This window comes from Acanthochromis polyacanthus, chromosome 6, assembly GCF_021347895.1.
Source record: "Acanthochromis polyacanthus isolate Apoly-LR-REF ecotype Palm Island chromosome 6, KAUST_Apoly_ChrSc, whole genome shotgun sequence".
Lineage (NCBI taxonomy): Eukaryota > Metazoa > Chordata > Actinopteri > Pomacentridae > Acanthochromis > Acanthochromis polyacanthus.
The window spans coordinates 30,095,547-30,110,570 of NC_067118.1; the positions used below are offsets into that span (position 1 = coordinate 30,095,547).

Genomic DNA, 15,024 nt, shown 5'->3' on the forward strand with positions numbered 1-15,024 from the left:
ATAGGACCATTGATTACATTGACATGAAGACCAGAGACGGCTGGATAGCCAGCATTGGAAAGGAAACTTCTTTTTATGGGGAAGGTATTGTTCTAAAAGGCCCGAGCCCCAAGTCATGGTTGTCTCCTCTTTTAGACTTGAATTACCATCAGTCCGTGCAGACAAAGCTCTCGCTCTTCTGCCTTTACGCAAGCTCTCACACCCCCAAACCATGCCACAGTATAACCAACTTACAGTCACATGGAGGGGGACTGTGGTGTCAGGACAGTAGAACAGTATTTTGGCAGATTTTGCACTTGGATACATAATTTTAGGGAAACAAAAAATGAAAATAACATGATGTCCCAGTTGTAACTGCAGTGACCCTTAATTCACTTCAAGTTTTAAGTTTTCCTCTCACTCTCTGCATGACTATGTTCATCATACTTACTCAATTCATTCTTTCTCCAACCCCAACAAGTTACATCGGAACCAGTCGCTTCCCTGTCTCTTCAGGATTCTTCCAGAACTTTTTGGCTGTATCCCACCAGCCTGGCTTGAGTTCAGCACTCCGCTCTGTCCTCTGAATGACAATGATTTTGTATTATTGTGCCTCTCTCCACTGGCTGAGGAAACATCTCCAAGCAGTTCTACGCCTTTGTGTTTGAGGTCAACAGTCAGAGCATTGTCCCTTCAAAATGTACAGTATTTCTGTTGTCACTCTAGAAAAACCTTGTGAAGCCATAACTTGGTGTAAAACATCTGTGCTGGGCTGGTACAAAAGTGCAACACAGAGGCCTTCAAAATAGTCACATTTTTGCCAGGGTAAGGTAATTGTCGAGGTAATATTACCTTAAAAATTAGATCATGCTACCATTTAAAATTGCACTTCCGTAACTGATGCTTTAGACAGGGATTTTTTTCTCTGGGCTGGCCACATACATCACCAGTTCAGTAGGTCCACCTATCCCCTTAGCACATGAGTAAAATGCAATTGTGTGAGAGAGAAAGACATGCATTGTGATGTATTCATCACATCAGATCATTGTGTTGTATGCGAGGTACATCTTTCTCCAAACCATTGAATGAGATTCCACATAAGCAGCTCAGCAGAGGGTTTTTTCTTGACCTTTTTTGCACAGATATTCCGGATATTCTCACACCCTTGCTAATATAGCTTCGTGTAGTGTTAGGGCTACATAATTTATAATACATGACATTTGTACTGCACAACTGACATTTGTCTCTTAGCAGATTTCTTCACTCTGTTTTTCAGTGAAGAATAAAACAAGCACATACACAAGATAAATTTAAATTTATTTCATATTTTTCAGAAATGCTAAATGCATTTGTGTGATTATTATGCCCAGTCAGGCTTTGTGGTGTAGTGACTCCAAAAAGTATTCAGAGACTTACGCCACAGTTAAAAATTTCTGAATTGAGTGGCATTAGATAAAGAAATGTACAAGAAAATTTAATGCATTTTGAAAAAAGAAAGCATAATTGCTAAGCGAAGTATTCAAGAAAAATAAGTTTGTTAGGCAAAGAATCAGTAGCCAGTTCAAAAGGAAAACAAAAATGTGATTAAGTATTTAGTTTAAAATCTTTTAGCTTGGAGAAAAGCTTGACATCTGTGTGTGAAATCAACCAGTTTCTGTAATAGTTGTGAAAGTTTACTCTGTGTTTCAGCCAGCAGTGTTTTCAGTTCATGTACTAGAGCATCGATTAGCGGATCTTTTTTTTTCCTAAAAAGGGATCCCATAGGTGCTTTATGGGATTTAGGTCAGGACTCTGGGCAGGTCATTGAAAGAGATAGATTTTCCTTTCATCTGGTGGCTGGTAGCTTTGGATCATTACCCTGCTGCAACATTCCTGTGTACACTTCAGAGTTCATGATTCCATCAATAAATACAAGCTCACCTGTTCCACAGTCAGAAAAACAGCCACAGACTTTGATGTTCCCTCCTCTGTGCTTTACCCTCAGTGCAGCTTGGTTTGAATTCTTCCCCATGTAGGTTGAATTTGGGGTCATCTGAAAATAGCAGATATCTCCAAAAGCTTCTGTGAATGTTCTTTTCTAAATTTAATCCAAGCTTCTTTTTTTTTTGAGCTTACAAATGGTTTCTACCATATCACTCTGTCTGTACTGATACATGTTGATCCTATTTCTGATGCTCTGTGAACTGAGTTGCTGTTTCTCTCCCATTTTTTCTCAATTTTACATGAAATTAAGCCGTCCAGTCTGCTGCTGGCTATAGGTCTGCTTGTGTACTTTATTTTCTCAGTCACAAGTGCTCTGTTTTTGAACATTTTGACAATATGTCCAACTGTTGAGGGGGGGAAGATTGAGTTTCTTGCTGATCTGGTGAACAGAGTGGCCTTTTCTGTGAAAGCAAATGACAGCTGACCTTTTGTCTGAGCTGGCTTCACTTTTCTTTGCCATTTTTGCAGTTACTTTCAACAAACCAGTACCAAAGTCCTTTATAGTGGATAAATAATGTCAGTTACCCCTAAGTCAGCACAGATAAGCCTACCAGAGTGACTGCAGGTGTAGTTATTACATAAAAGACATTAACCACTAAGTCTGACTGTAAGAAGTCTTAAAGTCCTTTCTATTTAGAATAGTATGCTCATGCTTGTTTAAGTGACAACCTAATTTATTTATTTTAACAGAAAATATTTGTTTGAAGTTGTGATAAATCTTTTTTATGTGTGTTAAGTACCAGTTTATCTACCATTTTATGAAATGACCATTTAAATCTGTGATATAGGTTTACTCTAACTGTCCAAATACTCTTGGGGGCAACTCTCTCGTCACTCCATCCTGGGCTTATCAACGCCCAAGATAACTGTGATTGGTTTAACCCTCCTACTGTCCTCATTTATGGACACCAACAAATATTGTTTCCTTGTCTGAAAAAAAATTTAAAAATTCAGCAAAAAAATTCCCCAAATTTCTGAAAATTTGCAAAAACCTTCAGGAAGAAGGTACCAATAATTCCTTAAAAGTTTCCCTTAAAAGTTTTATTTAAAAAAAAAACAAACAAATTTGGCAAGAAAACACCTGTAAATATTTCCAAAAAATGAGTAAAGATCTTCCAGAAAAATCTAAAAATATCCAGTGATTACATATACACTCAACAAAAATATAAACGCAACACTTTTGTTTTTGCTCCAATTTTTTATGAGATATACTCAAAGATCTAAAAGTTTTTCCACATACACAATATCCCCATTTCTCTCAAATATTGTTCTCAAATCTGTCTAAATCTGTGACAGTGAGCACTTCTCCTTTGCTGAGATCATCCATCCCACCTCACAGGTGTGCCTTAGACTGCCCACAATAAAAGGCCACTCTGAAAGGTGCAGTTTTATCACACAGCACAATGCCACAGATGTGGCAAGATTTGAGGTAGCATGCAATTGGCATGCTGACAGCAGGAATGTCAACCAGAGCTGTTGCTCGTGTATTGAATGTTCATTTCTCTACCATAAGCTGTCTCCAAAGGCGTTTCATAGAATTTGACAGTACATCCAACCAGCCTCACAACCGCAGACCACATGTAACCACACCAGCCCAGGACCTGGTGTGGTTATACACGCAATGCCAATTGCACGCTCCCTCAAATCTTGTGACATCTGTGGCATTGTGCTCTGTGATAAAACTGCATCTTTCAGAGTGGTCTTTTATTGTGGGCAGTCTAAGGCACACCTGTGCACTAATCATGGTGTCTAATCAGCATCTTGATATGGCACACCTGTGAGGTGGGATGGATTATCTCAGCAAAGGAGAAGTGCTCACTATCACAGATTTAGACAGATTTGTGAACAATATTTGAGAGAAATGGTGATATTGTGTATGTGGAAAAACTTTTAGATCTTTGAGTTCATCTCATAAAAAATGGGAGCAAAAACAAAACTGTTGCGTTTATATATTTGTTGTGTATTTCTCAGCCTCCGACACACATTGCAAGGATATATCATCCTTCTTGTTACCATCTCAGTTAACGTATATCTAAAATTCATTTCTGTGTATGTAAATAACACCTAAGGAAGCCACAGCTGTTCTTTCTGTCCCCTTCTTTTGACCAGCTAATGTAACACTAATGAAGTAAAACTACCCCTGAGTTCAACATCTCTTTTCTATTTCTTTTCGCGCATCAGTCACTTGTCAGGATTTGAGCACACCCCCCTTTGATTTTGTCACTGTGGAGCTACTCTATTTGAAGTATGCTATTAATGTTACCAGAGAATGTGCAAAGAAGTTGAGTCACCCTCAGCGCCTGGGTATTCATGGACAGGTAGGACTTGCTGGGGGCCATATTACCTCCACAGGAGACTTTAACCTCAGGGTAGATAGACACTGAGAGCAGGGCGGAGAATGTATGCAGCTCATTCATATCTGAAAGAAACCTGTTAGTCAGAAGGTCCAGTGTCAGATTCCACTAAGTGATTAGAGATAGACACTTTAGTCTCTTGTAAGAAGATTTGTTTCTGTTTGCTGTGCATTTGCTTACAGTGTAAGTAGGTACAGTCCAATGCCAGTTGTATTTTCTTGTTTTAACATAAGTTTTCACTAAAAAAGAGATTTACCAATCACTAAATAAAAATAAAATAGAAATTAATTTATTTGACTTAATACGTCTAACTATCAATAACAATTACAAGGTCAAAACCAGCCTTTTAGATTCATTCATATGATCTCCATGTGTTTTTCTGTGTTTAATAGAGGTGACACTGTGACTGTCAGTAGGAGACCATCAGTGCTCCCTCTACAGTGTACAGATGTACATAGTCCCTGCATCTCCACTTACTTCTACCCACTGATGGCAGCTCAAGCTTGTCAGCTCACCCATGACTCTGCTCAGACATAGTAAAAGTACTCTACAATACTGGAGTTAATTCAGTCATACATGCTCAAACTGTATTCTGAATCTGAAGAAGAATAATGATATGGAAAGCCCCACCCTGCCAGGATTGACAAGATTGGTGCCTTTGGTTTGTTATGTAAGAAACTCTGGAAGTCTGAATCCATATATTTGAAGATATAACACTGCAGTTTCAAGGTGGGGATTCTCAGCCAGAGCTCACAATATCCTCTGACATACAAAAACATGAGACGGACATGCTAACACAGTGAAAAGAAATTAATATTCCACACAGGGGAGATTATCAAAAATAAATATATCAAAGTTTTTGCCAGTGAAATGAAATAAAGATCATATTCATCCACTTTATTGATATTCAGCTTTAGAATAACTGTTGCACTGTAAGGACCGGACTCGGACTCAAAACCACAGATGTTGCCTTGCGTCCCTTTCATTCAGTACAGGAGTCAAACCTACATGTCACACTTCCATTTGAGCAAGTGAGTTTTGTTCTTACATAAGCAGCCTTTTCCCTAAATCCTACCCCCTTTTGCCGGGTCCCCTAACACCTCCCGCTCTCTCATTAAAGCATGTATTCATGGCCTCTTCTCCTCCTCCCTCCTGTCGGCTTCTGCACAGAGGTCTTTAGTAGCCCTTGTCCTGCCTTACCCCCTACACCCCCTACCTGCTTTGCCTTTTCTCTCTAATTGTTTTGTACATTTTTGGAAGTAATGGCTCGAAAACACAAGCTGATAAATTTGTTAGAGCATTTTCATGTTAATTTGTGTTTTTGGAGACCTGAAGTTGAGATTAGAATTTGCACTGGATTATAGTTGAAGTCAGTAGCTTTAATTCCACCTGACAACTTGCTAACAAACACAATTTTGTATGTTAAAAAAACATCATGATCCTGCAGTTATGAATATTGGCATTGTAGTTCTGTTTCATCACTGAGCACGTAATGCAGTGTCACAGTTATAGAGCACAGTCGTGTGCACACATATGCACAGTTTTGAATAGCAGTTTTGTATACATCACATGACTGCTTAATCTGTGTAATCGGGGCCTTTCCCTGCTTTTTTTCCCACCTCAGTCTAAAATCGTCTACTCCTTTGCATCTGTGTATTTCTATTATAAAACCTCTGTATAATTCTACTTTAAGCCCACTTTAGCTTATTCCATGTGTTATTGTCAGCAGACACATTTGGTCTCGCCCTGTTTGTTAGTGCACACAGGCAGAGGAAGGTGATTCATTACAGAATTATCACTCAGGAAATTGATTGGCTGCGACAATCAAACTGTGATAATTAAAAGGAGGGAGTGGAAGATTCTTCTCCCTTTCCTTCTGCCTGAGCTACCCACTGTTTTGGCGCTGAACTGGCCTAGAAACTCCTACAGAAGAAAAGCCCCCCTCACTCCCTCCCGTCATGAAGCTTTCTCACAGCCCTCTCTCTTTTGCTCCCTCTCTCGCTCTGTCTCCCGTTCAGTGACAGCTCCTGGTGGGCTCTCATTTTCCTGTCTGCTCCCTTGCTCCCCTCACATCCGTCCTTGGGGTCTCTGCCTCTGTTTTCTTCCTCTGAGGATTTTATGCCCGATGGACTCTTTGAACGCTTAACTTCACAGTAAACTCTTTCTTCTTTAACTTCTGCCTGCATCCGACCTGGCAAAGCTTCCTACGATTAGCTGCCTCTGCTCTGTCACCATCAAAACCTACATCAGACAGGTTCTTTGCTCCAGAGGCGCCCTTCTTCGTCTACTACTGCATGCTGTCGGTGGGAGTCGCGTTTGTCGAAGCACATATGTGGGTTCCATAGGTTCTCTGAGTCTGCAGAGTGTGTGCTTGCACTGAAGTGTGATTATGGGCTCTGAGGAGCTGCTGCTCTGTAAACCAGCAACACTTTGTAGACTCTGTGGCTATCAGTAGTCATGGTTCACTGCTGGAGTTCCTGAACACTCCATGGATTCTGGATATTCAGTCAAGCCAACAGTAATTTCTAAGAGTCTCCGCTTCCTTGTTAAGTGAGGTCTTTGTCGCATGGACTTTGAGTTAAGTGGACATTGTTTAGGAGAAGTGTCTTGAGTGATGAGTGCTCTGCCAGGGCCGTTCTCCTCGCCTTTCCCCTTACTGAGGTTGTCTCCCAAGAGACATACGAACAGATAAGCAGACCCTACAAAATTCTAGTCCAAGCTGCACACATGCGTCTCTCCGCCATGGAGGTCATCCTTAACCTGGTAACTGCTGACACCTCTCCACTTCCTAGCCCCGCCACAGTGAGTCTTCACCTGTGTATACCTGTGTGTGCATGCTTTCTTCTCTATTATTTGTGTTTCAGACAATTAAACTTACTTTACTCACTTTCTTAAGAATGTGTTCGAGACAATCCTGAATCCAGTATATATATATATATATATGTGTGTGTGTGTGTGTGTGTGTGTGTGTGTGTGTGTGTGTGTGTGTTTACATTCATATGGTGCTTGTATGTCTACTCGGTAAAATAAATGTTGCATTTACTTGTAGCTGTTTTAAAATGTTACAAGGTGTTTTTCAAGATGTTCTTGGTCTGATAAGGATTTTTACTTGAAACTCCGGCTGTGATGGTAGCACCCTGCAAGAGGGTCTGTTTTTTTTCTCTTTTTGTCAGACCTACACTCTTTGTTGCTGATACATATATTTAGTGTTTTTGCATGTGAACATGAATGGCCTTTCTTAAAGCTGCTGTCTGGAGTTTGAATCGCAGCGTCTCCCAAAACGCTGTTGGTCCCACCGTCCCTCCCTCTGATTTCGCCCCTTTATTTGTGCACGCGCGCAGTACATGAGAGAAGTGCCCGGAGTGCTGCAGCATCTCGCCTGTTTGCTGTTTTCCCCTCTTCTGCATTTAGTACATTTAGTAAATAATAAAGGAATTACGTTAGAATGCTGTATTGAGTCTAACTTGTCCTAATACCAAAATAACATGAATCTGCTAGGACTAACGAATAAAGTTTCAATATGTGATTACACTCGTGTATCCCTCTTGATGACGTTGTTTATCAAACTTAGTGCATTTACGCGTGTATATGTGTTAGATTGTTTATTTATTTCTATCTAGAGTTCAGAATTGCATGACTCCTCTGACGAAGAGTATGTCCCAGACGCCCCAACATCTTCCTCCAGAGGTCGGGCATCTAAACGAAGCCGTCAGGCGGGCTATGGAGGCCGTGGTCGGGGAGCGACGCGAGCACCCCGAGCCAAAAAACGTCCTGCAGTCTCTTGGCCTGACAAGCCGTGGGATTGGTAACTTTTCTGGAAGTTGCTGATCCCTGATGCTCTCTCCTCCACAAGCAAAACAAATGTGCGCGCGGTTGCGTAGTGCGTAGCTCGCCCACCTCTGCATGGGCTTGCTTGCTGTGCGCGTAACCGTTGATTGACAGCATGACAAAGCTGAAGCTCGAACTTGATTGGTCGGCAGCAACCGGCGCTTTTTGGAATAACATGGGGGTCTATGAGAGGAAGGCGGAGCTCAGGAATAAATTTTCATATCGCGTTATACTAACTTTATATTATAGTATCGAACTAGACTAACACATTTAAGCTTTGTTAAAAAATGATACATAAATTGAAAACAAACGGAAACTCCGGACAGCAGCTTTAATCTCTCTGTATTCCTTAGGGAATGCACTGGCAGGCATTGACTGTGTATGTGCATGCTATTTATGCATGATTTTTAGTGCAACTTTGTGTTGTGTGGTAATTCCCAAGTGCATGTGTTGAGTAAACTGCCCCTTGTCCAGCATCACATGGAGTTATGTAATTTGCCATATCTGGTGAATGGGGTGCATTGTTGCAACACTGGATCCCTTTAAAAGAAACAAAAAGCAGATTTTCATTATAAACATCGCTTTTGTGTTAGTTTCAAAACCACTTAATTTGAATTGACTTTGTTGGGTCTGAAACCATGATAAAATAGCATGGGGTAGTAGAAAACAGGTTTGTGGTTAGATATGGCACAGACTTGTGACATCCTCTAATGTTATAAATAACCAAATAATGATAAACAAATAAGTGCAGCCACACACTTTGTGTACCTGCATAATCTTCACTGCATGCCAACATCACACATCCTCTACCATCCCAAGCACAAACTGATAAACTGCAATCTGTACTAATATATAGCCTCTGGATCCCTCACTGCTGTCATAGTGTTGCCAGGACAACTGTGTCCACTTCCGGATCCCTAGATGGCAGGGTTAAAGAGCAGATCAGCTAATCAGGAGTGTGAAGTTCAGTCAGACACAGATGATTGGCTTTGATGTAGAGTGAGTCATAAAGTCAAGAGAGGTATAGGTGATATAAATAGAAAGGAGACTGCTGTAATATGCAAAATGACTGCTTAGAGACGGATGGCACAGCTTCAACCATACACCTAAAAATGCAGTTTCTTTTGGCCACCGTGTATAACAATTCCTATACCTCATGGATACTGGACCAGCCTCCAACCGTTAAAACTCGCTGATATGCTTTGACATTTAAGCGCAGCACTTTCTCCATATTTCAGAGGATGCTGTAATAGGAGAGGTGTGGAGCAGAACAGATTTCTCAGAAACCTGTAGTTACTGTGTCCTCCAAGTATCACTCTTTCGTCTTGGCTCGTGAAACCACTGCTTCACAAAAAACAAAACCTGACATCACAGGAAGCTTACCATGCCTCAACAGGAATGCAAGGCACAACAACCAACAAGGTACTGTACTTTTGCACTCAGACATGCAAACTAAAAAAAACTTGACCTTGACAGCAAGGAACATAGAAATGGACAACTTCGGTGTTTCAGTTCAAAATGTTTATATTCAAAACAATCACCGCATAGTTCAGCACTGTGGTCTATGATTGCCATGTTTATGCTAAATACTGTTTAAGAACATTATATAAGCTATAACTCTAAGACACAACAAATGTTACGATCATTTTGTTTCAATCTGAAACGTTTTATGAAATGCATACATCTTTAACAACAAGCTACAGGGAAGGGTGGATGTTGGATTCACATTCCACCTGCTCTGACCTGGTCAGTGTAGATAGCATCAGTGTGTGACAAGAACCTTAATCTCTGTCTGTTTTCACTTCTTGTCTATCAGGACGTCTCTCCTGAGCCGTCTGACCAAAACAAACATATTTAACAGGACATAGAGAAGAAAGCAGAAGATGGTACATCTGAAGTTATTAAATATATTTTGAATCTGCAAAATAGGAAAGGATTTTAACAGCATGAGTCCATTTTTTCTGTACTGTGACCTACATTGAAGAGCCAGGAATTTGGGGCATGTGTGACTGAGAGAGATTGAGATGGGGCAGGACAAGATGTTCTATGTATCTAATTATGCGTGATGCATATCTAACAACATTAGTGTGGTAATGCTTTCTAAATGCGCGTTTGTGTGAGATGTATTTCGAAAGTCTGAGTGTTTAGGTTTAGCTGGGCTTTTCCCAGGCATCTGGTCGATCCAAGGTAAGTCAGAATTACCCTTTCATGGCTCTAACCAGCTTTATTTGGATCAGAAGCCGTTACACAAATGGGCTCACTAGCAGACAGACCCAGTTTGAGAGTTTGAAAGATAAGTCTCCTGTGTGAAAGCAGTTGTAGGGCAGAGGACAGGTCCATGCAGACCTTTGTCTTTCCATCTTACTGATAAAATCTAATCAGGGTGGGGTCAGATAGCCCCCTACCCAATTACAAACACCCCATAACTTCATTATGCTGCAGACTCCAGATATGCCGTTCCTGTCACGTCTTGCCTCAGTGGCTCAGCACATCAACACGTTTGGCTATGTTAACCCAGGGAAATTAGTCTAATCCTTCAGCTCACAATCTTTAATTACATGCATGATTAGTCACAGAAAAACCCGACCATTTAGAGATGACACTGATCATGCAGATGACGCCAGTTTGTTCGGTAACTCTTAGTCTGTTTCAGAAAGCTGGGATTGAAGCATTGCTTTGCTATGTCTGGTAATGTAGCAGTGCCATGACTCAGTTTACTGTGTAGTGACCAGTCATGGAGAATATATGAACTGTATGTAGAGCTGTAAAAGTCAGGGTTCACCCTTGGGAAACCACCTGACTAACCAGCTGTTGGTGGTGCCTTCGTTTATGCAACTGGAGATTTCTGGTGACTGCATTTTTTGATCAATGAGAGGGCGCTGATTTGGTGCCAGTCTGTGCAGGTCACTAGTCCTTCTTATCAGAGTATCTAAAGCCTCTATCTGTGCTGTGTGACATGGTATTCCAGTTCAAAGAGTACACCTAACTTGTCCTTTGCCCTCTTTATCTTTAGTAATTGGGCATGTATTTGATTATGCAGATAATGACATCATCTGTAAGACAAGAGAAAACTGAATGTTATTCACATCTACTCTCCTGAGTTCTCAGATAGATGAATCAGGTACTTCATTCATACAAGCACTCATAAAGCTATGAATATTGCTTTGTTTATAGCTGAGCAGACCAGGTGCCGCTCTGAAACGTCACCTCCAAGCCCTCTCTGTGCTTGCTTGGCGGGCTATTCTTGTTCTCTGATTCATTTGACTGCCTTGGCTGCCCGTCAAGAGGCTTTAATAATGATTAGACTTACTGTACAAAACATTTCTTGGGTAAACTGGCTCGTGGATATGTGTCTCTTTCTATTTAATGCTGCTAGTAATCAACCCAATGCAAAACCCCTTGATTTTTAAAACAAATCACCTTAAAAGGTTTAAATGAATTGCTTCCCGGTGGTTTTAGCCAGTCGGCTACTCAAAGGAATGTGCCCTTGGATGAGTGCGTGCGTGCGTGCGTGCGTGCGTGCGTGCGTGCGTGCGTGCGTGCGTGCGTGCGTGTGTGCGTGCGTGCGTGTGTGTATAATGGGATGTTCAACTGGTTTTACTTGCCCTCAAGTACTCCTCTCTGTTGGCTGGCAGAGTAGCAGACAGAGAGACTGGGAGTTGATACAGTCTCGCATTGCAGCATAGACTCCCAGTCTGCCCTGCAGCCTCACGATTACAGAATTTCACTTACCCATTTTGTAATTGTTTTACATATTCTTTATAATATATTGTAAATATACTGTTAAAAAACTCCAGTCTTTGTCATCCTTGCAGTGAAAGACTGATACTGATGAATGTGTGTCTGGATTGTTTGTTTTTGTCAGGCTGTGTGGTTTAATGTTGCTCATTCATTTGTTTGTAAATAGGATTAATTATTAATGATATTCCCTGCTTATATCTCCTCTGTGATGACAGCCTGTGATCTAAGAGGGATTGAGATCCTTCACCTGAAAGCAACAGTTACTGCAATAGAAAGAAAAACACTGTTACAAGCAAATGTCCTGCATTCCTATCATCCTTCAAGTACAAGTGTGTACTATTGTCAACAACATGCAGTTAAAATATCAAAAGTGAGAGTAGAAATTCAGAAAATTAGCTCTAGTGAGTAGCGCACATTTGTAATGAAGTAGAATTTAGCTTCCGGAGTCTCTCATTAGAGCTAATTTGGACCATTTTCTTAAAATATTATACATTTTGTTTGTAAAATCTGACAAATAAATACTTTCTGCAGTTGTCAAATAAGTGTAGCACATTATATTTTCCTCTGAACATTACTGGAGAAGAACTATAGTGTAACATTAACTGGGAATACTGAGAGTACCTCAGAATCATACTTGAGTACAATGCTTGAGTAAATCTAAGCTATTTACTTAGAAGTATGACACACTTTAAGTGTATTGAAAGCTACTGAGAACCAGGTTGGATTCTGTAATTCTTCACCCTTTTTTCATTATTGTGATATCTGAAATTATAATTATAACAAAGTCAAATGTATTTATAGAGCACATTTAAGATGGCAGGAGTGCAGCAAAAATGCTGTACAGTTAAAATAATAGGGCATAAATACAAACAGAAGTCTGAGCAAACTTAAAAAGATGGTAAGAAAAATAAAAAAAAGTTGCCATCCAGTAAGAGATAAAATCAGTTCTATTGTACTATACAGAGGACATTTTGAATTCTCTCTACTTCTAGCCACAGTTGTGCTATTTCCATAGAAGAGCAGGGCTTTATGCCGCAGTTAAAATTAAGCATAAAGTGAGTAAAAATGTGACAGCAGCAACAAAAAAATTTGTTACTGTAGCCTGTCATTTCTGCCATGAATGGTTGTAAAAAAAATGTATTTGTGAATTTATTCTGTAGTTGTTCCTCACACGGTGAAGGGATTGTGTCTGAGTGTGTTTGTGTGAGGATGATTGACTGCAGCGTGCCGCGAGGCTGACTGGATGATGTCATGCCTCAGCTGTGAGGGAGTGAGTGAGTGAGAGAGGGAGGGGGGATAAAGGGGGAGGAGCTTCCCGCAGTTGAAGGAGTTTCAGGTGCGCTTTAACTTTCACAACAACCGGAGTGAATTGAAGCGACAGGAGTGTCCAACGCAAGTCCAAGGAATCGGCGCGGGGCTTTTATTTATTTAATTACATTGCAAACTTTAACAGAAAGTGTCCGGACAGATGAAAATACTCGGCTCGCGTTCTCTGTGGGAGAAAAAATGCACTGGGAACAGTTTCTCCGTTTGACGAATGGAAAGGTGAGCGCCCGGATTTTACGCACGTCTTGGTTGCCTTTGTGGCAGGAGATGAGTTACTAAAGAGATATTTTTGGGGGAGATCCACTGCTTCTATGCATTAGGAATACAGACACGTTTCATTAGGAGCTTTAGTTTCTCCCGGATGCGTTGTGGTTTGTTTTGTTGACTGTAGTGTCTGTCATCAATTAGTCATGCGGCTCAGAATGCAGGTGAGCCTAAGGTGCTTTGTTTTTACCTCTTATGGTGTTGCAGTGGTGTTAGTGGTGAATAGCCAGCCACACTCTCTCCTTAGTCATCTGCTGTTCTTCATTTTTTTTTGTTTGGTTGAACTCTGATCTTTATGATTTCAGGTTCAGCTGCTTATTTTTTTATCCATGCTAATAGATAAGAAGAATATTCTCTTCACAATCACTCCCTAAAGCATGCTGGTGTTCAGTGTGTTCTTCCCCTGAGGTGTGTGAGGAAATGAATCACTTCGGCCACGTGCGAAATGAGGTGTGAAGAGTTCATCATAGTCTCAGGTTGAGTTTATCTGGTTTCAGAAAATGCAATAAAACCACAATTCAGATGGTGTCTTGGATTTTGATGCAGAAAATCTGGTCACTATCTTTAGAAGCAAAACAGACAAATATTTTTAATCTTTGAAACTGTTGTAAACCAAAATCTAATATCCTATCGGTCTTGTCCTACATTGGCACTCTCTGAACAAATTTTTTAAATAAAGCAGAGATCTGGCTGATACTCTTATAAGCAAAGAAAAGTAGGTTTCCAGACAGCTTTAGATTCACACCTGAATGTATTTAGATTTGTGTGAATGTGCTGAAAATTATGAAAGTTTTTTTTTCTTCCACTTTTGTTTCTTTGCAAATCCCTGAATGAAAAATGAATACTTTGTGTGTTCCTCTTCAGAGAAACTGACCGTGAGTAGCCTGTTCAGCTGACTCAATTTGACTTCTGTCCAAACAACAGGCTCCAGAAATGCAGAAGCCTCTATTTTTTAACATGTCAGCAAAATGACGAACAATCTCACAATATGCAACTCACACTTTTTCTTCCCTGTCTTCCTCCTGGTTTTTGTCTTCTTAAATCCCTCATTTCCTCCTCTCACCCTTTACCCACTTCAATCCCCCCCTCTTCATTTTCCATCTCCTCACCACAGATTGACCGGCTGGAGGTGAGCGGATTGGGACAAACACCCCTGGCTGTTTCATGTGGGGCGGACAGTTCATTTCCAGGGGGTGAGGATGGCACGCCAGACCCTCAGCGCACCAAGCAGGCTATCGCTCAGCTGCAGCAGAAAATCCTCAAGCTCACGGAGCAGATTAAGATCGAACAGACAGCCAGGGATGACAACGTTGCAGAATACCTCAAACTGGCCAATAATGCCGACAAGCAGCAAAGCACACGCATTAAACAGGTAAGCGTGTCTTGTTTGTTTGCCTTCATCATCCTTTCTCTCCCCTTTACCCTCACCTCAACTGGTCGAGGCAGATGGCCGCCCTCCTTGAGTCTGGATCTGCTGGATGTTTCTTCCTGCTAAAAAGGAGATGTTGTAGCCCACAGTCACCAAAGTGCTTGCTCAGAGAAATGTTAA

The 15,024-nt window shown here is 40.9% G+C and overlaps 1 protein-coding gene across 10 annotated transcripts in view; it reads left to right on the top strand.

Moving 5' to 3' along the window:
• Window positions 1-15,024, top strand: part of tmcc1a (transmembrane and coiled-coil domain family 1a) — a 48,895-nt gene that overhangs the window by 26,539 nt on the left and 7,332 nt on the right. For 7 of the 10 annotated variants that reach the window (XM_022189127.2, XM_022189128.2, XM_051949494.1 and 4 more), the window contains one exon: window positions 14,590-14,847. In XM_022189127.2, the coding sequence (XP_022044819.1) occupies window positions 14,590-14,847 (258 nt within the window). Of the gene's footprint in view, window positions 1-5,996; window positions 7,119-8,487; window positions 9,567-11,719; window positions 13,431-14,589; window positions 14,848-15,024 lie in introns of those variants that run through there. The other 3 variants (XM_022189129.2, XM_051949497.1, XM_022189132.2) reach the window with 3 other exon arrangements.